The following is a 24482-nucleotide window of genomic DNA, read 5'->3' as shown; positions in this document are numbered from 1 at the left end:
CTGAAAGGAAAACATCAACACTTGAACTGTGGTTTGATTCTTAAAGAAGCCAAGTCTCAACAAAGGTGTAGTTTATTGAATCATCCAAACATCGCAAGTAAACACCGAAGCCATATTTGGATAAACACATACATTACAAAAGTCAACTTAAAATAATCCCTTTGGGAAAACTATGTAATGAGAACTACAGAACTGGCACAAACTTGTTTGCAAAAAAGGCAACAGAGTAAAAATAGGTGAAGAAACTTTTGGACATTTAGTTAAATGAGAAAAGAGAACAAAACTCATAAAAGTACAATGGTACAATCCAAATGACTAAATGTCAATGTCTAGTGCACATGCTGACAGTGAAAAAGCCTTTTTTTAGACAAATTGAACTGCTAGGTTTAACAACATGAAGAGGATGAATGGAAGAGACCGAGCTGGAGGGAAAGCTGAAACAAAAAAACAAAGACTAAAACATAATCAGGAGGATGAGGGAGGAACAAAAGGTGCAGGGAAATAAAATGAATTGCGCAGGAACACTGAAGACATTTATGACCAAACATCATTAGGCGAGACGACAACTTTATCACCCACGTCCGGATGAGATTAGCATTTGACAGGACACATTTGGTTTGTGAGAAATAAAATTTTACTTTTTAAAAAAAAAATAGGAATAATGGCAGAAACACAAGACTTGCATAGAAGGATCTTTTAGAATTTCCTGCTGCATAGACAATGAAGACTACAGCAGTTTATCAAGTAGTATCTGATGAGGATGAGAGGTCAGGATTTAATAAAACTGAATCTCTGCTCAGAGATGTCTAGACACGGTGTTGTGAAAGGGGAGCACTGTCTGTATTTTTCTCTGTATCATCCCACAAGGAAAGACACTGTCAGGAGGACTGTCCTTCCCCGTAACATCATAACTGACGAGTCCAAAATGCAGCTTCAGTATTAAATTTCAAAAAGGCAGGATAAAGTCACTTTTCAGCAGAACTCCCCTTTAAAACCTGAAGCGCAAAGCTGAGTGGAAAACAGTTTCACCGCATGTCAAGGTCATGAAACTGGGATTACGTGTCCTTGGCACTGACCAGTTGTTTGTAATGTTAAACCGCAACAAACGAAGCTAGATTTCAAGTCCTATTCCATGTGAATAAAGAGGATATGACTACAAATGTTGAGATGTTGTCAGTCAGAGGAGTTAACGGTGACAAAACTGCAAAGGGACGTTTCTACGTTCACTGCGTTTTCTGAGTATTGAAGGTGAAGAGGTTTTGGTTGCAGTGAGCACCATGACACCTTCGGCGCTGCACCGCGTCTGTCGGCACGACAATGCACATTTCAGAGGAGACACGAGTCACTGTACAGCTCTTATCATACAGTAGGTTCAAGAGAAGATTTGGTTGTAGTGCATATTGCTTTAGACATGGGGGGGAAAAAAAATTCAGATGCACAAATGAATTAACCGACCTGTAAAAAGTGTCAACGGGTCAAAGAAAAACATTCTTTTTTTTTTTGTCTACTATGCAAAAGTTTTTTTCAATTTGGCCAAATATGAGTAAAATAGGTTTTCTGTAGGATAGAAGACCTCTATACTTCTATGAGAACTTGCGAGGATTATCCGGTTCAGCAGTACTGAAGTAGACATTTAATATCACATTCAATTGCTTGTATCTGGTGAATAAAAAGTCCACTTCTGCGGCATCAGGTGCAAAATATGAACTTGTTTAAGTAAAAAAAAAGTGCTCAGGGAAGGATTTTATACTTCTATCTTGATAACTCAGCCAGGGTACCATGGTGCAGAACGTTCCTCATTAAAAGTGACAAACGTGCACGTCACCTCCGAGTAAACGAAGGTCTGTGCCGTTATTCAGCAAGTGACACTGTCACGTTTCACACCTTATCATGGCCATCTTGGGGCTCCCCTTCATTCTGAAACATGCATACAGAATGCTAGTCAGTACCCAACCAAAAAAAATTTAAGTTCATGATATCCCTTCTCTTTTCCCAGGGATGAAATACATATTTTTTTGTCTTTCAAAGGGAATTACACATCTACAAACAGCAACAGTAACTTCTTTTTCAGTTGTATGTTGTTTTTTTTTGTCGCAGTTTCAGAACATTTCATGGCTGGCAGTGAAGCACCGCCATTTCAAAATACATTTATAAAATGTACCACTTTGAAAATATTGGCACAGTAGCTGAAAGGCAAAGAGGAGAAACAGCGGGATTTGATATGTGGCATTATTGTGTGTCGACAACAGTCCAGAAGTGAAACATTGCACTCATCCCTCTACACTGTCGAGAAAATGTCTTCTTTTTTCTTTTCCTTTTTTAACATAAACACTGAAATGTACATTTAAAGCATAACGTAACACAAATGCACATGAAGCACATTGCTTTCCTTGTCTGACCAGTGTTCCTGGTCGCTCCTGAATGACATCACGGTAAGGCGAGCAGCTGGTCTGAGAGGTTGTTTCCATCATTTCCACTGCGGCTGTTAACACAGTTGTCTGCCAGTCTTCTGAGAGGAAGACCGCCGTTCTTCGAAGATTGCAGGGTGGAGGAGGCTGGTAACTTCACTTTAACTGCTAGACAGTCGATGGTAAAAGTAGATGTAGCCCAAGTCTTTTGGAGGCCTTTCTGACAAACACACTTTGTGGTCGTTGTAGATCACCCACCTGCAGAGGACAAACATTTGAGGAAGAGACAGATTATCTTAGTGCTATGTGAAATTCTTGGGAGATGAGGATGTAGGAAATGTGTAAATTGAAGGAATTATTTTTTCTTTTTTGTGAAACTGTACAACTCACCTTCCCTCCTTTTTAATGTGACAGATGTAATGTCCAGACATTGTGGATGCTCCCATGTGGCTGATGAAAGCAAATAGCTCATAACCTGGAAAAAAGAAGAAGAATTGCAAGTGGAAATTGTGATAACTTACACAAACATGGTGCAAATGAAAAAAAAAGTGATTTAGATTCACACAAAAAGGTAAGCTAGAGAAAACGTCTACATTCTCTGTATTTTCAGGGGGAATGGTAAGAGGAAGAAATTAGAATGGCACTCAGTAGAGTGCAGATCGATACATCCAGATTTTTATTTGGACACTCATAGATATCGATCCGCTAAAAAATGTTTTCATCCTGATCCATACAGAATTCCCTGGGAAATCTGTGAAATTGTCAAATCTCGCAATGTTACAGGAACTAATAAAAAGGAGGAGGTAGAAAAGTGTTTAAATGCACCTTAATAGTGTTATAAGATAGACTTATATTAAAAAATAATAACCTTTCCTTATACAACACTTCTGTCCCATTCCAGAGACACCATTAGCATGTCATATGGCAGGTGAATTATTACATGAAAATGCTTTCTTACACTGTTCATATTTTTGTGAGAAGAGTTCAAAAGTTAAAAAGCTCCTAAATCACGTTTTTGCTCATGCCATTGTGGTTTTAGTCGGTCTGGCAGAGCAGGTCGTTGCCCAGCAGCACCAGAGTACACAGTGTGTCCTCCTCCTGACATTAATTGTTCATGACATGCAGGTAAAACAAAAACAAAAATCAGGGGTCAGAAAATGCCCTCTGAAGCTTTTTATGGACTCTGACTCACTCTCTCACTTTAATTTCTTGTTTAGCCCAATTTCGGCCCTGTAATATAAGATGCTCCTGCTACAACTCTTACTCTGAACTGTGAGAATATGACCACAGTTTTAATTATGTCCTAATTTTACTGTTCACCAGTAACGGTTGATTGAAGTCAACCTCTGATTACTTAATGTGCCTTTCGATCGTGCACAGTCACTCACGTCCCGGTCCGTCTTTGACCCGCGGGCCCGATGTCTCTCTGTCTGGAGACAGCGTGGAGTCACTGTGTGAGTTGGCGTTGGAGAAAGCGTTGTCGTTGGGCTCCGTGTCAGCCATGTCCGAAAGAGCGTCGCTCTCCTCCTCCTCCGGATGGACGAAGATCCAGTCGAGTGCTCGTTCGAGGTTATTGTTCTGAAGGACATCGAAGACACAGATAGGTTCACAGACATTTACACAAGAAACAAGCCTTTAATATTTAAAATATTTACAAAGCATTTCATTTTTATTTGTCCAATGTGTAAATTTAAATTCATGTTCCTGACTTTTGACATGTTGAACACAGACTGTGGGAGGATTCTCCTGTGAAAATCAGCTGCACAAATGTTTGGAAAATTTTCTTGTAGCAACAGAAAATATCATCGCATAGAAGACACGTGGGCTGCAAATAGACTGCATACGGAGGTACAGTCAGGGTGGAGGTCTCGTCGTCTCCCTCTGTTGTATCTTGAACAAACTCTGCATAAAAATAGCCCAGTGCTGAGCAAGTTAACATAAATGATAAATAAATCATCTATCGGGAAGGTGGCAGGCATCCGCCTGTGCTAAATTCCGCCCGAGGATGTTTGCTTGTCGTACAAAGTAGAGGTGTGATTCCTGGAGAATGTCTGTCAGAGGAGCACATGGGAAGAGGTTTTGCCTTTCTGTCTCTCCCTGTCAGGTCACAGAGGTTGGAGGGGGAAAAGAGTGTTCCTCCTCCTGATTGTGGGCTAATAATAAACCATCCTTGAGACCCTTCTCTGCTTCACACCTCCCTCCCTCTCAAAGGGAATAAATGTTCAGTTTTTTCCCACTTCAACTACATTGAGGACGGAAGGGAGTTTGGTGGCATTAGGGGTGATAAACAAGGAAGCCGGGAGTCTATTTCCGTCTTCCCCACTGTCTGCCGGGCTATTTCTGCTGAGAACGCAGTTCGAAATATGAAACGTGAGAATCGGGGCCCATTTCAAAACAGGGGAGCTGACAAACTTCTGCATTGCATGTTTTACATACACATTTTTTTGTGAGATGTGACGCTATAGCCGCTCCACGTGTCACTGAGGCTGATCCTGTTTCTTAAACCTGGAAAGCTGCATGAGCAGACGAGTCAGTATTCTGCTAAGACTGTTTGTCAACACCATGTAGAGCAGACATCTTTAATCACTCGCTGACATGTACGGCCGATTAGATTTGTTCTTTGGAAAGCAAACAAGTAGGCCAGCCAAGCACATTTTTGACAGACTGAGCTGGGTTTTCATCGTCTTACCCTCTTTTCAAAAACCACCATCTTTGTCATCATCTCTTCACACGTGCTTTGTAAGAGGGGTTTAAATAGTTTTTCTGTTAGTTGTATAATTTCTATCCAAAATGAATCAATGAATGAAATAGTGTTTGTTGCAATTTCTTCTCTTTTTTTTCGCATTTTGTGGTGTCAGGCAGTTTGTGTTGTTTTTTTCCCCCGCACTCAGAGACACACATCAAAATGTGTGGGTGGTTCTTGGTTTTCACTTTTTCTCTTGCTCAGGTCTGACTTTTTTTTTCTTCATTTAACTATTAATTGTTTCTATGACAAACGGACTAAGGCATGAGCACATTTCTGCCCACACTTCTCCATGTCTTTCATGCAAAACAAATCACTGTTATCACTGACCCTAACACAAAACAGGAAAAGACACATTAGGCCCCAGGGGTCTGCAGCGGCAAATGTAGAAACTCATAAGCTGAGGTTGATAAGCAGTAAACAGACTACCCCTTAATAAGAAAGTGCTGAGTATTAAGAATTATCCGCTGGCAGTTGACAAATTATTAAAAGAAAAGAAAAAAGGATGTCTGGAAAACAAGGCTCGGTTATTTATTAATACAAAGAACAAGCATGAGCGGAGTGGGCAGGAGACCGACCGTGGCTCTGAGTGCCTGGATGGTGTGAGCGCGGGGGAAGCCCATAGAGGTGAGGATGGCAATGCTCTCCTCGGGGGGCGAGTTGGCCAGAGGGGTGGCGGCACCCATGGGGCTGTCAGCGGTGGAGGGACCAGGATCCATCATGGAGGGCAGAGAGAGAGGTTCTGCAAAGTCTAAAGAGATTTTTAGATTTTTAAAACACAATGTTTATTAAGATTTACCAGAGAACATCACGGTCCTCTACAAATGAAATGAAAAAAAAAACCCACACGAGAATAACAATATGATGCTGCAGCTCTTGTTAATTTTCATGGTGGTGTTGAGGGTCAAAGTTCGCAGTGTTCTGGTGGTGGACGCTTCCTGCACATCAAAATATTTGAAGGTAAACCATTGTCAGTGTGAAGCTGATGTAATTGCTCATCTGACAATATCCGTTGACTTAAAGTGTACTCTAAAATTTGAAAATTAAAGCAAACACGCGTGGGGGAGATAGAAGAAGGGACCTGTGCAGCAAATAGGGACAAACTGTTTTAGTGGTGTTATTGCGGCTGAATGCAGCTCATTTTACAGATGCATTAGGCTCATTTGAAAACTAACATGCGGGGGGTTGCTCTAATTCCCCTCCACTGTAGAGGAATGCTTTCCAGCCAGCCAGGGAAATAAAAGTGACACGATTTCACGCCACGGGGGAACGTCTCCGCTGCTGAGAGGCTCTGCGAGAGACGACGTCGCCTCCGACAAACTTTCAGTTGATGATCTGATTTGAATGACGTGATCTTACTCCGTAGTCTTCTCCTACCCTCTGCTTGATGCTATAGCAGCTTAAGTATTCATTGTTATAACGCACCTCAAATTTTGAGCAAACTGCCAACAGTTGAGTTGCATTGTGGGTGAAGTCTGCGACAGGTTGTAACAAAGAAGAAGAATAAGTGGAACAGAAAGGACAATAAGGGACCATGTTACAGGAGTTAATTAGAGGCTCTAAACGCCATCTCCTGAAAAATACAATTTACACTTCCCTATATCTCGCGCATCTGTATCTTCATTTAAAACTGGCCTCAGTGTTAGATCTATGGATAAGAATATGTATGTCTATTGATCATAGATACATATGCTCTCATGAAGGCAGTGACGTGTCCTTACCAGGCTCCTCCATGTGGGCTATGATCCAGTTGAAGGCCATCTCAGGCCCCATGTTGCCTGTGTAGTAGACGGCCTTCCTACAGGCCTCCAGCGGGAATCCCATCTCTGCCAGCTGCATTACTGCCACCTCGTCTATTTCTGGAGCTGGGGGCCGACAAACCGACATCAACACGTAAAACATACAGTTGCTGATTCAACACCGCCCGTAACCCTCCAGTTTAATCAACCCAACAGATTTTGCGGTGGCTTGCTCTTTGGGCCTCATTAAACATAAAGACAAGAGGACGACCAGCCCGGGGAGGTTTATTTATTCAGCGATGATTTATCAAGGTGAGAAACAAGTCTGGCTAAAATGAACAGAGCAAAGGAGAAAAGAAGAGTTTGTTGAGGTTCTAGTTGCAGCACCTGCTCAGGTGAACAAGGTCAGAGGTTTAGCTCTGCAGCATTTATCACTAGCACCTGGTGCCCGAAATACATTAACCATGGCTTTAATTTACATAAATAAAAGTGACATATTCATATACACTGAGTTATTGAGAAGAGAAAGAAAATACTCACAGTCAGCGGAGCCCATGGAGTTATCTGAAAGAGGAGCAGAAAATTATTTCAGTTGGCGTTTATGTACTTATGACAATGACAATTATTTCTTGAGTATGAGCAGCTTCGCAACTGATTTTTAACTCATTTTAATTTTCTGTGTGTCTGCTGATTTGGTTTTATTAACAATTGTTGTATTTCTTTATTTTCTCATTTTAAATTGTAACATGTTGATTAATCTATTTACTTAAGTTTAGTGTCTTAGCTTATTTAACAGGGGCCAAGCACAATGCAACCTTAAAGCCAGATATAGCAGTAAAGATAATTTGCATCTGGGCAGGAAAATATAAAAGACAATACTGTATAATACAACACTACAACAATTAGCAACATATATATATAAAACATCTTACAGTACACATGATATAGTCTCCATGTTAGAAAAATGACTGATATGTCTTGAGCGATGTTTTAACTGCGATGTTTTAAGAATACTGAAGCTTGTGCATTCTTCGATATGGGTCGGAGTCGAGTTGCAATTTTTCCGCTTCTCTGACTGAGAGGATGCCATCTAATTTATACAATCAGACACTTATCTGCAAAATAAAGGAAACTGTCAACGGTCAATAAATTATATTTTTCAATATGTTAAGCATTTTAATTATTATTGTATAAAAAGGTACTATACAAATAAAAATCGACGTAACTTGATTTTGTTTTTACAGTATGTTTTCATGTACTTTCACTGGCAGTTGATATTAATCTTTAGTAGTCTAGTGTATAATCCCATATTAAAGCTAATAACTTTGGGCAATGGGCCACTTTTGGCCACTTAAAGAAATATAGAAATATAGAAATATAATAAAGAAATTTTTCTATATCTTATTTCATTTTTTTGGTTTAGTATAGATGCAAGAACAAAAGGAGAGAGATGCGTACAACACGCAACAAGGGTCCTCAGCCAGAATCAGAGCGAGGACAATTACATTTATGTGGTAAGTGTCTGGACACCTCAGTCAATCAAACTGTGGATATCCCTGTACAGACGGGGCCGACTCCACTCAGCTGCAACAAAGGCTCAAGACAGATTGTCAGAACGGCCTCTTGTTGTGACTTTTTCACCACCTACAGACTCCTGCTGTTCATAAAAACACTGCAATCATAACTTGAGTGGGTCGAGCTCATAGGAAACATGCTTGGCTCCTGCAAAGCTTGTTATTTTGTACCAACATATTGTATCAGTGTCAATCACCATTGATACAACATGGACATGACAACAACGTGATTACAAAGAGCTAAAGAAGGCCATTTGGACTGGGAACTTTTGTCTTTTTGCCTGAACCTTGCTGATAATTTGATCTGAAACCATCACAACCAAGTGACACAGTTCAGTACGTTTCACTATCTTCCTCATCTCATCCTTATCTTCATTGAATTTGAAAAGAAAAATGAAATAAAAGGATAAAATGTCTACAAAAACAAGGAGTATTCAAATTTAAATATGACTGAGGTTTTCAATTTTATTCTTGAAGGGGTTGATCAGATAAACAAAGAAGCCAAAACCAGTTATCAATTTCTATATGGTTTGTACAATTTCTAATCATTAGTTATATGCATTAAGATATTCAAAAAAATGGAATCGATAAAGCCACGATCCATTTTCTATCTTGCATTTTCTAAGTGGCCCGAGATAATTGAGTGAACAGATGATACACAGACCAGTGAGAAATAATGGTTCAGGCAACACACAGAAAAACACATTTATGTATTGCTGCGTAATCAGTGTGAGGCATTCGGAGACAGATGGGTGACCAATGATTAATAACTGCTGAGGAGGCCAGCTGCAGGATAATGGACCAGTGTTTAATTTGCAGCTGACGAAACTCATCAAATATTTTGTAAATGGCATCTTTATCTCCTCTGACCTCTTTTCATTCATAGTTTATACCACGTTTTTACAATCTGGAGCAAACCCCAAACTAACTACAAATAAAAATAAAACACTTACACATATTTTTTATGCATTGATTCTACAGTGGCCCTCTCAGAGGGAGATATGCGGTGCTGCCTAAGCAAAGTAGTAACAGCACAAAGATGATTCAATATGCAAGGCCTTAAAGAGTTGTCAGTAAGAGGCCAATGTAGTGTGTTTGGCGGTCATGCTGTTCAGTGGTGAAACATTAAGGAAAACATGTTCAAACTTCCTCCGAGTTTCCTGTCCTCAGAAGCAGCCACTGAAATGATTTTGTCCGTGAAGACGCACAAGCGCTGCTCCCAGACTCTACTGTCTCTGCTCTTTGGAACCTTTTTGCGTTTGGAGCTTGAGGCCGTACAGAACACTTTGTGCTTCACGCCTACTAAAATATTAAGTAGGACACCGATAAGTTGATGTAGCCGAACTTTGCAGACAACGGAAGGCGGACGAGAGGAATAGGAATTGCAGTCACACAGGAGACAGACACAGACAAACAAAAGGAGGGAGGTTGTTTTCTTGACCTCTGGGAGGAGAGGCAGATGAAAAAAGCTAAAGTGCATTGCATGTAAGACTGGAAATATCACCAAGCAAACAATGACACACCGGTTTCTAGAAAATTAACAAGAATATTGCTTGTGCTCTAAAATGCACATGCCTGGCATCGGGTAGAATATTCCCAGAACCAAGGGCAGTGCGTTAAAAGGAGAGCTCATAAAATCATTATTACTTATTAGGATTACCCACAATGTGAACACAACAACTTCTCAGTAATATACTGAGCCATGGCTTTCTCATGGGATCCTATTCCATTTGCCCTTCAGAGAAAACATGGGTGGCTTTGAGCAGAATATCATATTGGAGACAATTTCACAGATCATTTAACGCAGTCACAAAAATATCCGACACCTCCTCAAAAGGATGTTAGGTTGTAGCTTTGGAACAGCACACATCTGGTCAAAGTAACAATGAGTTTCCTGTTTGTTGGGTAAAATCTGTTAGATTGGGTCTCACATATTGATAGGTGTTTCGTGAATATAAATAGAGTGAAAATATGCTTGGCTATCTTGGTAAATTAAAAAACAAAAACAAAAAAAAGCACTGGCGCTCAGGGAAAGGGAAAAACAGGGCTGTGAAATTGAAATGAAGGGCCAAAAATGCCTTCAGTTATTTTTTTTCCAAGAATCTACACGAGTGCAAATGCCCCTGTGGACAATGCTAGGTGATTCATGTGAGCCTGTGAGCAGAAGATACTTTTTAGTGAATTCTGGGCGGGAGAAATGGAGCAATGTCTGATCTGAATATAGCGAAATATATCCGAAAAACATCCAAATGTTGGCATGAATGTTTATTTGAGAAATTCATTTAAAAAAAAAACAAATGTATAACAAAAAACGGGGTAAGATTAAAAGGGCAAAAGAGGCTTTTTTGAAAAGAAGCACAATGTCTGTTGTGTGTACCATTTCTACATCTTGGCGTAATGTAGTCCTTATTCATACCTCTGGTGTCTTCCGACAGCACGATTGGGGGCATGAGGTCCGGCAGCTCCTCTTCACCCGCCTGCAACCCAGTGGCCCGCAGCCGGTTCAGATCCAGAAAGTCCGGAACATCTATGGCCATGTCTGTAAGGGGACGAGACAAAAATTAAACCCAACAGAAGAATATGATGACTTCATTTTTAACACTTTACATTAAGGAGTGAGAAGAAATGCAGGAATAACAAATGCCTGCTATCTACACTGGGTTCTCCAGTCTAAACACGTACTCAAATTCTAAATACTCCACATCCATAAAGCACTTCTGTTTTACACTCACGCAAACACTGATGGTACATTGGGAGTAATATGAGGCTTAGTATCTTGTCCAAGATCACTTCGACACGTAGAATTGGAGGAGCCGGGGATCAAACCACTGAACTCTCCCTATCAGTGGACGACCCGCCCCCTCCCCTGAGCCATAGTAAACTATGTATAAGATCACTGACATAATTGTGACTGTCAGCCAGGTAAAACCACCAAAAATATAAAAATGATATAAGTATAATGATTTGGGGTTTACAAAATGTACTTATCAATTCAAGCTGCAGCACAATACTGATTCATATATTACATTTCTGTGTCTAGTTACACTTTAAACTCCAGCAGCTCTTGTTCACTTTTGGACAGGGAGGGGAGAGAAGTGTTGGATTGTGACCAACCTCAGTTCAGGTAAATCTCAGGTCGCTGCTGCCCTCTGCTGGGCATTGGTAACACTACACATACCTGAGTCACCACACTGGTGGACACCAATAAAAGACATTTTAAATTCCCATTTATTAGTGAAGTGTGACAGACAGTTACCTAGTTTCTTCGGCACCCAGTCAACTCCAAATGTGAATTTCTTGATCTGAACAATCAGATACTCTGGGAAGGAGGCAAAGCGGGAAGTTCTGCAAAGGAAAATAACTATTTAAAAAAATGCGTGGGTTAAAATTGAAAGAGTTCAACGTTTATAGATACTTCAGTTTTGAACTGAAAAGGCTATGAGAAAACACTGAGATGTAAAGCAGCCATTAAGAAGGAAAGAGGTAGGGGGCCAAGAAGAGCTTACTTGACCCCGGCCGACTTGGCCTGTAGCGCTGAGCTCCAGAAGTCCGGGACGTTATCTGGTTCGGTGAAGGCCTGCAGGCAGGCGGTGAAGGGGATCCGTGCTCTCACTGGCTCAGGTGGAGCCCTCATGTTCTCCTCAGCATCCTTCAGCTTGGCCTCGTATGCCAGCAGCTCCTCTGGTGGCATTTAAAAAGGAACATGAGCAAAGTAAATGTTGACATCAATAGCCCTCCATGATATTATGAAGGGTGGCATGTTTCATTTTGAAAGGAAAAGTAATTTAAGGTGGATTCAAGATTGCTGCTGACAACACTGGCAACCCCTACGCTGCTTCAGACAGATCATCAATCTCAGAAAAAAATGTTCATGTGTTACATCCAGCCAAGAATGTTGGATAACAGATAAACATACAAAAAGCCATGTCTTTACCTCGATTGGTGGCGGCCTCGATGGGAGCCGGCAGCTGGATGCAGTAGTCCACTCGCTGACTGTATCGCACCCGACGCGTCTGGCAGCACTGAACTCTCTCCTCCACCAGGAAGCGGAAGACGTCGCTTGGATTCTCTGAGCCTGCACTGTTCCTCTGTGGGAAACGACGACACACAGGGGAGATGAGGGGACGGGTTTGAATTTCAACAACAAAATCACACCATGAGACCGGGCAGAAATTTCACTTTGATTCTGATACTCGGTTTCGATGCTGATGTCTCCATTAGAAATCGAGGATACACCAGTCATTTGGTATGACTGATAAAATTGAGGTTCTGCTCAGACTACCGTTGATACAAAGCATCATATTTATTTTATAAGGCTTTTTCATCAACTTGTTCCTGATTCAAATAAAATTATGATGGCACCCTATTGTTTGGCGGGGTAACATTTTGGAAGTATTCATCTCCAAAAACTATTGTAAATCAAACCCTAAACAACATTATTTGAGAGAAGCTTCACATGTACCACACACGACAGCGCGAGGTTTGAACTGCAACTCTATCTGCAAGCTATTCTTTGCTGGGTCCCGTTACAGTCTCCTGGCACGACTTCATCACAACTGCTGTTTGACCTAGATCTCTTAATAAAGTCATTCATAATGTAGATGCAAGGCTTTTAATATAGGAACTGCCTCAATGAGAATGGTGGACACAATGATTAAACATGATTACTCAGTGGCTCTGGTGCACTCTCACTGCTTATAAACGCCAGGTCATTGATGTTTACACTGTGTGTATTCGAAGACAGTGATGACGAACGGCATCGTGACTTTAACACTCCAGTGTGATTGCGGCTTCTCTGCAATCTAGCCCTTCTATTCTAAGAAGCCCCAGAAATAAACAAGTTATAATTTTACCCGGGCCAAGTATGCAAGCTGACACACACAGAGGAAAGTGTTGCTGATGGTGGTCTGATTCGACGTTTCAGTCCGTGTCTGGATTATCAATCAGTATCTAGTTTACAGACAGCTGTAGAGCCGTGGAGTGGACTAAAGGAGGGGAGGGTCAGTCAGGGGAGATTTCAAACAAGTCAAGTTCAAGCACAGGCGCTGAAAGTTTTCTTCGTAGAATGTGGCAGATGTGGACAAACTGAGGCCGGGGCGATATGGGTGGTTTGATTTGTTGACGGTCACGTCCGAGTCGTAGCACCGAGTATCCTGCGGCTGAGGCAGAACAGGGAGCATTATCTGGTCTCACTGTGTAACAGATAGCGCCAAGCTATATATATATCCCAGTTGAGAAAGACACATCAGAACAAGCCATGTGTTTGTACCAACCAGGGAGACGGTGTGTCGTGTTGAGTCAAAAACAGACTCTCCCCTCCCGGTCAGCTGCCGACCCATCTGTGTCGTCTTTTTGTGAAAATGACTCCACAGTGGAGAAAATTCAAGTTCATAGGGGACGGGCCAGTTTTGTGATGGGCAGTGGTCCCTGGTATCTTCTGCCAGCGGACGTCACGTCACTTAAGGTGATGTTCGTAATAGCGTTCACATACACTCAAGAAGTCTATTCCATTTCTAAGCCTCTTCATCATTATCTTCACCGTCTACATGAGAAACCAGGAGGTCACCAAAATGTACAAAGCTGTAATGAAACATTGGGCAGCAGATGTGGAGATTAACATAAACATTCTTAATAAAACCGAATTCACAAAAAAAGCTTGAAAACAATGACTGCTTTCGTGCAAACAGCTCTTAAACATAATAAAATGATCTATAAAAGTCTATATAAAGTGAACTGCATTAAAATCACTGAAACCAAATGCCTGGTGTGTTATACTATCATTTATGTTCAATCTTTAACAGCTTCAACACAGCGTGCCACTGTCTCATTCCAATATGTTGAATAGTTTGAGCTGCACAGGTTCAGCCTCACTCACCTCCACTAGGTTGATGATGTGCAGGAGGAGCTCGTGGGCGTCTTGTTGTCTGTTTGAGGAAAACTCTGGGTGTCCCCTGCTGACCAGGGCCTTCAACATCCTCGGGGAAACGCCCTTTTGCTGGTGCTGGAACGAAAACATTTCTGCGTCACACACACTGACCGTGCAAGACCACTCACCTGTCTCGGAGGGAAGTACAAGACGGGAAGTATAAGAGCACCTGGGAAAAAAGATCCAGACAGCAGCAGCTCCAAGAAGCTGGTACAAGAATGAGTTGTCATAGCCATGAGAATATGTTAATGTAATGGATGGATTTTTTTTTTCTCAGCACAAACTGAAGCCGAGCATGCCAACACAAGCCCCTCCCCCCTTATCTTCCCAGCTGTCAACGCTGGGTTCAAACCTGACTCCACCATCACATGTGTAGGAAGTGCAGGATCACAGCTCTGCCCTATCAATTACTGTGGTTATGGTTTTAAAGAAGCCTGGAGCTTACAGGCCTACGACTGGGTCCCATTACGCTCTAATGGCTTTCCTCTTCTCGTCTCCTTGCAGCTGTGTACTACAGTTTGTGGTTAAAAGGGCAACAATTTCGCATCGGGTGCATTTAAACCAGTACAGCAAAATACACAAAGACACAATCAAATGAATTAATAGGACGATTTCAGTAAGCGCAACACAATTATCACGCACAACTGTGACTAAATGAAGCAGTGATGTGGGGAATTAAAAGACAAAACGCTGTGTAAGTGGAGCTGTTGTGTTCAAAAACAATTTGAGTTGCACATTTGGGACCACAGCCAGCAGTTATTTTTTCCGACCAAAGGAAAAAAATGCCTCGTAAAAAAAAAAAAAAAAAAAAGCTATTTAAAAAATAGGTAATGCATATTAATAACACAGAAGAATTTAATTAAGAAAAGACCTTTTGCCATGTTTAAACTGTGAAAATGGTATTCAAAAGTATTGACAATCTAAAAGAGAGTCATTTTGCTACCAGTCATTATTAACATGCTTCTGTTGGTTATGGACCCAGTTTGGGAGCTGGACATACCCAGTTTAATACCTTGTATTCTTCTTTCATCACCTGTTCAATGAGCTCAGATTTCATGGGTGGTTTGGAGTACTGGCCTGAGAGCAGTCCGTGTCCCAGTTTAGCCCTGTCAGACGAAAAAAAAAAGGTGTAAACATTATGACTTATAGTCAATCTCCAAAATCCTGTTGGGATTTCCTTTCTTTGCTAAGACACGCTGAAGGTCTCATGCATGTGTGTCTTCACTCGTCAGAAAACAAACATTTGAAAAGCTTCAGACAAGACACCTGGGGACTGTTTGCAAAAAGCAGCTAAGTTGAAAACTGCTCAATCTTCAGTCTTACAAATCTGTCTTGAGTTCATACTCAGCTCAGCTGCCATGGTCACCAACACCATTGACAATATCTGCAAAGTTTCCTGATCATATCTTTATGACTCAGGTTACTATTTTTAACTCAGTACTAAAAAGTCACAAAGAGGTATCACTATTTTTTGCTGGTACAAAGTTTATAAGTGAAGATCAAATTTTGTATTTTACAATATTCTCTGTCTTGGTTCCTTCCAGAGAGCCTGTTTAGAAAAAAATACTATGTCACACAGTAAACGCAGGGGGACAGAAAAATCAGTGTCATCAGTATCACTGTCTTCAAGATTTCACTGTAGTTTCACATTTGGGAAATCCTTATGTTTCATTATTATTAAATATGATGAGAATTAACATTTTTATCTCATCTCGTCTCATACTTCTCGATATTTCATTCTGTATGCACACAAAATACAAATGAATGTTTGCTATCTTTAATCTAACAGTTCATCTTTTGGAGAAGATGTTTCATCACTAATTGAAATGATTACATTTCATTTTTATTAATCACAATTGTCAGACTGGTGTTCAATCATTTTAACAATTAGCCAAAGCATGTTTCATTTATAATATTAACTTGGATTTATTGTTCCTAATATGAAATTCAAAACTCATATGTTTATTTAAACCATTTGAATAAAACACATAATAATAATTACATAAAGAAAATCTGCATTTTTTCCCCCCAGCTGTTTCAGCCACAGAGACAGCAGCAGCAGATTAAACACATTTGCTTGTTTGTGTGCTGTAACACTACGTTATGTAACACTGAAGTCACTTACATTTGTGTTGCAAAGTCCTGGGTGGGGTCAAGGGGGGAATAGTCATATATCCTCTGAAGATTACCCACATACCTGAAGATCAAAACACATGTCACAACCTCACCTCGAAAGGAGCACATGGGACACCACACGCAGACACACGGGACGCCATATGTGTTAATTAAAACATTTGAACTCTGTCTCGTCTTTTTCTTTTTGATACTAATGTTTTGTTTTATATTTTCTACTAACTAATCCACAGCAACAATGGACCAATACAAACAACTTAAACCAATGTTAGGTATCTCATGTGGTGGAGAAACTCACAAAATCAACATGCTGAAGGCCAGGATCTCTTTTAATACTGACAGATGTTTTAATATCTGACATTTAAATATATGCATTTAATCTATTAATTAATCATATTTTCTATATTTTTTAAATTCAATTACCAAAGAGTCACAGGCCAAATGACATAATAATAATTTAAAAAAATATATGATAATATACATTACATAATATGTACAATTCAATTTCTAGTAAATCCTCCTCACAGTGTACAGTACTCACATCCTCTGGAAGTCTGGGATGCTGAAGAGGACCTGCATTACTGTGCCGAGGTAGCAGCTGTTGCCCAGGTTTTTCAAGCCCGTGTAACCAGAACCGTACACCGCCTTCAGTTTCATGCCGGACTCCTGGATCACCTCCCATTCACTGACTCGCGGCCGCGCATTATTGTCTGTGTGGTGCCCATTCTCTGTCTGAAGGGGGAAAAGGCAAAGAGCTGGAGGTTAACGTCTTTAGTTTAGGTTTAGTATATATGGATATGTAACTAAAAATGGAGAAGTCCAGTGTCAACTGTGAAGTTTTTGGGATAAGTTGTTCTCAAGGAAGCGTGTTAAAAGGTTGAAAACAGCTTGATTCTCCTGCAAAGCAAAGATAACTTACTCTTTTCTGCATCTGTAGCATGTCTATTCCAAAGTGTGACAAGTGTTCTGATATGTGGGGGTCCAACACAGCTTCTTCCTCTTCAAATGAATAGACATCTGAGACCAAAAGACAAAAGTTAGTCAAGCTGAACATATCCATTTTTTCGAAGCACAGATTTCCAGCCAGCAAGTTCTCCATACAACACTGAAAAGTCATACAATCAAATGGTTGTATTTACATAGGGGGGTGCAGGATATTGGAAAGATATCTCAATATATTGCAATGCAGTGGAACAACAAAACTAACGGAGGTCACTCACCCCAAACTTAAATTCACGCCTCGAATGAATATTGTAAAATTTTGTAAAATAATATTGTATGTGATGTATCTAAATACAGTGTTAGATTACACAGATTTACTCACAGCCTGAGCTAAAACATCATCCAATATAAGGGAACAGAGTAGATTAAAAACTGTGGCAAATGTCATTTTCTGGTGTAATAATTTTTCATCCAAATGTGATCTGTGTTTTCAACAAGCGAAAGGAGATAATGATTATATTATATTAATATATCAACAGAGCATGAGTCTCAGACCTGCTCCATCTGGGGTGATGGTGTCCAGTTTGACAGCCAGGGGGTGGTTGGTCTCTCTGTAGTGCTCCAGCGCGTGGCCGTTCCCTCCGCTCCCATCAAAGAACCACTTCCCACAGAGCACTGCTCCATCCGTCAGGTTCAGCCACAGGTTCTCTCTCATCTCGCACTTCTGACACTTCCAACCACTGACAGCAGAGAAACAGAGACTCCAGTTAATGCCATTGTGTTACTTTTTTGTTGATCATGCAGTCATGCTAAGATTTATGGAGTTAGAGCCTGTGAATGATCAAAAAAAATCATTTTTGCTCAAAAGGCGTGTGCGGAGGAGATTAGATTTATATTCTGCCTTTTTATTTTAGATTAAGTGGATTGAAAATGACAACAGGAGAGACATATATATATATATATATATATATATACACACACACACACACACACACACATATAACAGAAGCAAGAAAGCAGATACTGAGACATCCTGACCATACTTGACAAACATGTCTTTCCTATTTCAGTATTCATTTAACTGTTACACTGATTCTGTGTGAAATTAAGTTGTGGAATTATATAGTTTGCAACATCATGTAAGTGCTTCCTCTGTGTGGCAATCAGTACAACAACATTACGAAGAAGTGTCATGCTGTTGGTTTTCTATCCCCAAAAAGCTGCTCTCTTGTAGCTGCCGCTGGCCTTCAATGACTTTCAATGTCCACACTTAGGGATGCAATTATTAATAAAACATGTGCTTGATGTGCTTATTTTCAGTGCAAAGGGTTGATTGTTGAATAGTGCATGGCGCAATGAGTATGGCAGGCGGTCTGCAGAGCTGAGGCAGACTGGGACATAAGGCCGCTACACAAACAGAAACCCTCTTCAGGATCCATCTCAGATCAACGGGAGCATCATGAGAGAGGGATTTCCACTGAACCTGTGCACCTGATCAGCTTCAGCCATATGAAGGGCTACACAGAATCAGTGTCTAGAGTTGCCCAGTGAGTCAAAATACACCTGTATGGTTTATGTACCTGCTGCCATCATGTGGATAAAGCTGAGACTGTTTATAAGATATACATTTCGCTTGCTTATAGCTACGAAGATTATTGCAAATAATACACATATTGCATGAGGGGAAATACATTTCTAAGGATACAATGCTTCCATTTTGACTCCTACATGTCTGTCCTACCTGGGTGGGATTCTGACCCCATTATCCAGCTGCCTGAGGCTCCTGGCATGTCTGGACACCTGGATCTCCTCGTCCCAGGATTCAAGCTCTTGCTTCTTGTAAGCTGATGGAGCATTGAGCACTGCGTCACAGGCGATGGTCACCTGGACATCAGATGGCACAGCAGAGACATTACATAGGAAGTAGGTGTGGGTGAGGTCATGTTGAAAATGCGTCACCACGTTTCTCACAAATTCATGAGTGCGGCGCTTACATATGTAATTTAGCAACTGTACAAGCATCCAAAAGACACAATGACTGCCCATAAAGTGCAAGATTTATGCCAAAAAGTATAAAGCGCATGAAGTGACTGAAGCAGCACAGGCGTAGAAGGCGGCAGCTCAAAACAAACCGTGCAAATAACTTAAAAATAAGGATTTCTCCAAAAAATAAACAAAACATATGCAGCACCGCAATCTCTACATCCATAAATGCTTAGAACAACAAAAAAAGAAGCAAATAAATAAATAAAGACCTCTGTTCTCTAAGCAAGCAATCAAACACAGACTCAAGTGATAAAGGCACATTCATGTGCACCTAGTGGTTCCCCTGATGATTTGTTTTTACTATTGTTTTTTGAAGATAAAAAGTTTGTGAAAAAGTAGGGTTAGGGTTACAAGGTCGGATAACAGCTACAAGGGCAGGTTAGGTGATGCATCAGAGTATCTCATTTAAATATATTACATTACAATGTTGCATGTAAAATAATAAGATACTCTCAAATGAACCTGAAGACAGAAGAATAGATTCAGACTAAACGTGTTTGTCCAGTGGGGAACCACTAAGTCCACCTTTGGCATGCTCAGAAACACACACACACACACACACACACACACACACACACACACACAGCCCGTGCAGCATCAACTCACTGACCAGAGCGGGCAACTCCTCAATATTTGGTAAGGGGATCTCAAAGTGGTCTGGGAAAATGACGAGCTTGGCCTCATCTTCGTATTCAAAGTCCTCTCCGTTAAAATCACGGTTTAGCTCTAAATCTTAAAGGGAGGAAGCAGACGCTCAGTCAGCTGCAGTTGGACAGTGACTGGGGTTGAGTTTGTTCTTGGTTATTTTTATTCTATGTTCTTCACTGCTCTCGAGTGTGACGGCTGTTATGTTTCATGTTCTTGGTTTGATCCTTTAGTCAATGAGAAAACCATCTTTTCTTGTCTTTTTTTTACAGCGGTGACTTCAGACTCCGCTGATGACTCTTTTGCTCAGATACAGTTCATACTGAGCTATTTATAGGAAGTTAGCATGGTTTGAATCTGTGACGTTCGTCTGTGCAGCTGTGGAATCCTCATTTCATTATTGATCAAATTAGGGCACCAAATAACAATTATTTTTACTTATTGACTGAACTGAACTGCTGGATATTATGACCAATCATTTGTTCTAAATCAAAATATCAGAAAATTGTGAAAAATGTCAATCACACTTTCCTAAAACCCATAGTGACATGTTATTTTGTTAGACCAACAGTCTATTACCCAGTTTAGATTACTATAGATCTGAAACTAGCTGCTGATTGATGAGTAAGCTGATCAACAGAAATCTAAATAACAACCAGATTATTGCTTAAAAAATTTGACTTATCACCTAAACATTTCAGCTCTTACCAAAATCATTTCAGACTTAACCTGAGGCTCAAAAGATTTCATGACAGACGGTGAGAATCTCTGTCCATATAGAGCCGTCTGTCCTCTACCTCGGCCTAAAGTCGTGTGATGACTCATAAGGAACAGGCGCGGGTTATCCCCGACATTGTTATTGTGCACACTGGTAACCACGGTCTGACGTCAGCAGCTAGCAGCTTGATTAGATCACCGGACTGGGGTGGGGATGACGGTTGACACATGCCTGCGGTCACATCAACGATCCGAAATGGCCGACAGAAAGGATCGTCACCAAGTCCAGAGATGGACAAATTCTATCAGAGGCTAGGTCGGATTGACCCAATCAACAGCAGGCAAATTGGAGCTGACAGAGAGTAAAGTCAATTAACCTCTGGACGATAAGAATACGGCGTCGTCCGTTACAAAGAGGTTTCAGTGGAAGGAATTTCTCCACCAGTGAGGGGGGGTTGGAGACACCTGGTCCTCTCCAGGCAACGTCACGGCTGCAGTGGAAGTGTGTCAGCCGAAACGGGAGTTTGACAGGTGGTGGCAGCTGAGAGGCGGCGACTGACAGGAGGTGGCCCCGCTGTAAACCAAGGAGGAGGAGCAGGAGGAGTAGGCCAGGCTTTGATTTAGAACAGTTACCAACCACATATACAAATAAATGGGCTATGTTTAGAGCACAGGGGGAGGGGGAGGGGGGAGGAGGAGGAGGAGCGGTCTCATCACGGGAAATATCTGACGCCTTTGGGTAGGGGCCGGCCGGAGGGGCAACTGGCGGGTCAGCAGTGTAACAAACAATAACACTAGCTTTACAATGGAGGTTAGGTCTCTTAGCAGAGAGAGGAGTTTCTGACCACACAGAACGATTTTGATTACATATTACAACACCAGCTCAGTGCAGCAGAATGAGCTGCACATTGTCGTGGCGTCCACAAGCTTCATTCAGTTGTTGAACGTGATGGGAACACCGCAAAGGGGTAAAATCCTGCTGCTAACCGGCGGTAGGGAAAAGTTTCAATTGTGAGGTAAATGTAAAAGCTCTGCTCTGCTCACAGACTGTATATAAAAAATGGACGTAGTCACCGGGTCCAGAGAGTGAAGCCAATGCAGAAGTGCCAGAAACCTGTATGCTCCCAAATAAAGTCTTTGAGAAAATGACCCTACTTCTCACTTGATTTATAACGTCAGTAAACATTTTCCCTGAGGAGTTCTTCTTCTTCAACACAGCATGATGTTCATTTCGTAAATGATGGTCCCATTTGGAGTAAAATAGATGATAAAGCAATGTGTGCATTGGAGCGTGAGTACAGTGGGATTGGCAGCTTGTACTGTCCTATGGATGCAGGTCACAGGTGTAGGTGGACGTGCAGTAGATGATGCATCTCCAAATATGGTTATTTCTGATTTCAAAAAACCAAGATGGCGTTGGCCATAACGCTAAACTTGAGGCTTCAAAACGGCCATTCCCAAACCAATGGGTGTTACTGCAGGTTGCCACTTGATTCTACAACATTTAAAAATGAGATATTGTTCTTTCTCTTTTACATCAATTCCCAGAGTTTTAGCGTAACCGTTTAGAAGAGAAAAGAAAAGGTTGGGGGGGCCCTTGTCACGTTTCACATGTCTGATTTGCTGTCAGTTTCATCTCCAATATTTTCAGCAAAAAGAAGGAAAAAAATAAGAGAAAGTCAGCAAAAATAATACATTTATATAGTAGAAGTTTTTCTTTTTTGTGCCCCGTTAATAATCTCACAAATCTTCTCTCATTTGGAGAGGCCCGATCTGTGGGTTGGGAACCACTGGACAAGCTAACTAAACTAGCTATAACATTAAAGGCTGCTTCGGCATTGATGTATCAGTATTAACAATCTAATAATGAAATATACAGTCTGATAAAAATCAATCATGGGACTTTTTTCTGCAAAGTGAGTACGTCTATTTTTGATACTTTAAATATATAATACAACTTTTTTTGTTTACTGTAGTAGATGCACAACTTTTACGTGTAATGGAGTAATTTGGGGTTTGTAAAACGTAAATACGTCTTCCTCCCTCTATCTGACCCCCACTTACCTAGAAACACTTTTCCATTCCTCCGTCTGGGGATGGCGCCTCCTGCAGCTCCTGTGGCTTTCTGTAAGAAAAACAACAAGGAAGAGATGAAAGCACATCTGAAAGAAAGACTGTTAATGATTCTAATTGAAAAATGCTGAGAAAACCGTTTATGCTCTTCTTCGACAGAAGAACGAGATGGTTGTCATTTTGTTCGAAATAAGACGCTGGATGTTCCAGTTGCCAGGTCAGGTTACAAGGCCACAGGGGGAAACCCCTCTCGTGGCAGAGTCAAAATTATAGAATGATAAACTGGAGGTGTGTAGCTTGATTTGTGGACTTGGACAGATATCATTTACAGCACATTTAATATCATGTATTCGGGCCCGTCTGTGCAGTGTGTCCTCATCTTTATCTGCCCTCTTTCTTTTCCCTTCCAGGACGGTAGAAGCCTGACATGAAATGATTAATCTGTAACATGCTGGTAGCTTCAAACTTTCAGCACTCTGTCAGTGACTTTACACAAGTCCAAATAACTGACTGGCAGCAGAATAACAAAGTATCACCGACTGGAGTCCGTCCGGCCCGATCAGGCTCAGGTGACTGCTTCCCGTTCACTCACGGGGAGGAGGACACAGTGGGCAGACAGACAGAGAATGCTGACCCACCGGAGGCAAAGTGGACTCATGGGAAAAAACAGCAGACACGGGAGCTTGCAGAATGTGAGCAGCTGTTTCTGGCCAGTTCCAGGGCATGGAAATAGCAGCTCTTTACAAAGCAAAGCTTATCTGGGGGCAATTAGAGCCAGTGAGAAAACACAGCAGCAGCAGCAGCTATGGCCTTTGTTGTTCACCGTCAACTTTTAAAAGCGGTTTGTTCAGGTACATGTGAGCTTGGTTCATATAAAAGCAGGAATGCTCTGTCGAGTTAATTTCTTTTATACCTTCAGGGATGGACAATAAAAAAAACGAAACCCCTTTGAACACCACACCAACACAAACTTCAAGTGGCAACAAAGTTGAATCATCAGCTCTGTGGTTCAGCCTCAGCAGAAACATAATATTACAAAAATATTTGACTGGACCAACCTCATGTACCAACATGAACAGATTCAGTAATTTACAATCTTATGTTGTTCTTTAATTAACATGCAGTTGGTAAGTTGGCAAGTATATGTAGCCATATTTTCTCCTATTTTTTCTTATTTTAACTGCACATTATATTTCATTTTATAATAATATTGTTCTTTATTATATAATATTATACATTTTTAATGTATGGGATCAGTGCAGTTATTGTTGTGCTTAAGCTTGAAAAGTACTAAATGTATCATTATTTTGTTATTATTTGGACTTTAGAAATAACTTATATCGCAATATAGCAATAACAGTTGAGTATTTTGAGGGATATGCAACATCAGAATGTGTTTGATTGTTTAGTTTGACATTGTACTAGCACTATGTAATTTGGTGCTAATTATTGAAAGAAATTAAGAAAGGAAGTTAATATCCATTCACCATTTATTTATCATTGTAACAAATGTAAAAAAAAAAGCTGGAAACAAAT

The 24482-nt window shown here is 40.8% G+C and overlaps 1 protein-coding gene across 3 annotated transcripts in view; it reads right to left on the bottom strand.

The window, feature by feature from the left end:
• Positions 1 to 54: 54 nt before the first annotated feature.
• Positions 55 to 24482, bottom strand: part of usp13 (ubiquitin specific peptidase 13) — a 27815-nt gene continuing 3387 nt past the window's right edge. Inside the window, exons 3-21 of one of the 3 annotated variants that reach the window (XM_035647198.2) lie at positions 22938 to 22998; positions 20122 to 20243; positions 19207 to 19349; positions 18021 to 18205; positions 17443 to 17540; positions 17065 to 17255; positions 16516 to 16587; positions 15391 to 15496; positions 14340 to 14465; positions 12399 to 12552; positions 11971 to 12145; positions 11721 to 11809; positions 10881 to 11003; positions 7431 to 7454; positions 6873 to 7016; positions 5730 to 5902; positions 3797 to 3986; positions 2799 to 2883; positions 55 to 2666 (exon numbers count right to left, since the gene is read on the bottom strand). In XM_035647198.2, coding sequence (XP_035503091.1) covers positions 2570 to 2666; positions 2799 to 2883; positions 3797 to 3986; positions 5730 to 5902; positions 6873 to 7016; positions 7431 to 7454; positions 10881 to 11003; positions 11721 to 11809; positions 11971 to 12145; positions 12399 to 12552; positions 14340 to 14465; positions 15391 to 15496; positions 16516 to 16587; positions 17065 to 17255; positions 17443 to 17540; positions 18021 to 18205; positions 19207 to 19349; positions 20122 to 20243; positions 22938 to 22998 — 2358 coding nt within the window. In that variant the 3' untranslated portion in view covers positions 55 to 2569. The remainder of the gene's footprint in view (positions 2667 to 2798; positions 2884 to 3796; positions 3987 to 5729; positions 5903 to 6872; positions 7017 to 7430; positions 7455 to 10880; positions 11004 to 11720; positions 11810 to 11970; positions 12146 to 12398; positions 12553 to 14339; positions 14466 to 15390; positions 15497 to 16515; positions 16588 to 17064; positions 17256 to 17442; positions 17541 to 18020; positions 18206 to 19206; positions 19350 to 20121; positions 20244 to 22937; positions 22999 to 24482) is intronic. The other 2 variants (XM_035647200.2, XM_035647199.2) reach the window with 2 other exon arrangements.

Source organism: Scophthalmus maximus, chromosome 13, assembly GCF_022379125.1.
Source record: "Scophthalmus maximus strain ysfricsl-2021 chromosome 13, ASM2237912v1, whole genome shotgun sequence".
Lineage (NCBI taxonomy): Eukaryota > Metazoa > Chordata > Actinopteri > Pleuronectiformes > Scophthalmidae > Scophthalmus > Scophthalmus maximus.
Note: the sequence above shows the minus strand (reverse complement) of the source record. Positions and strands in the feature narration are given on the sequence as shown.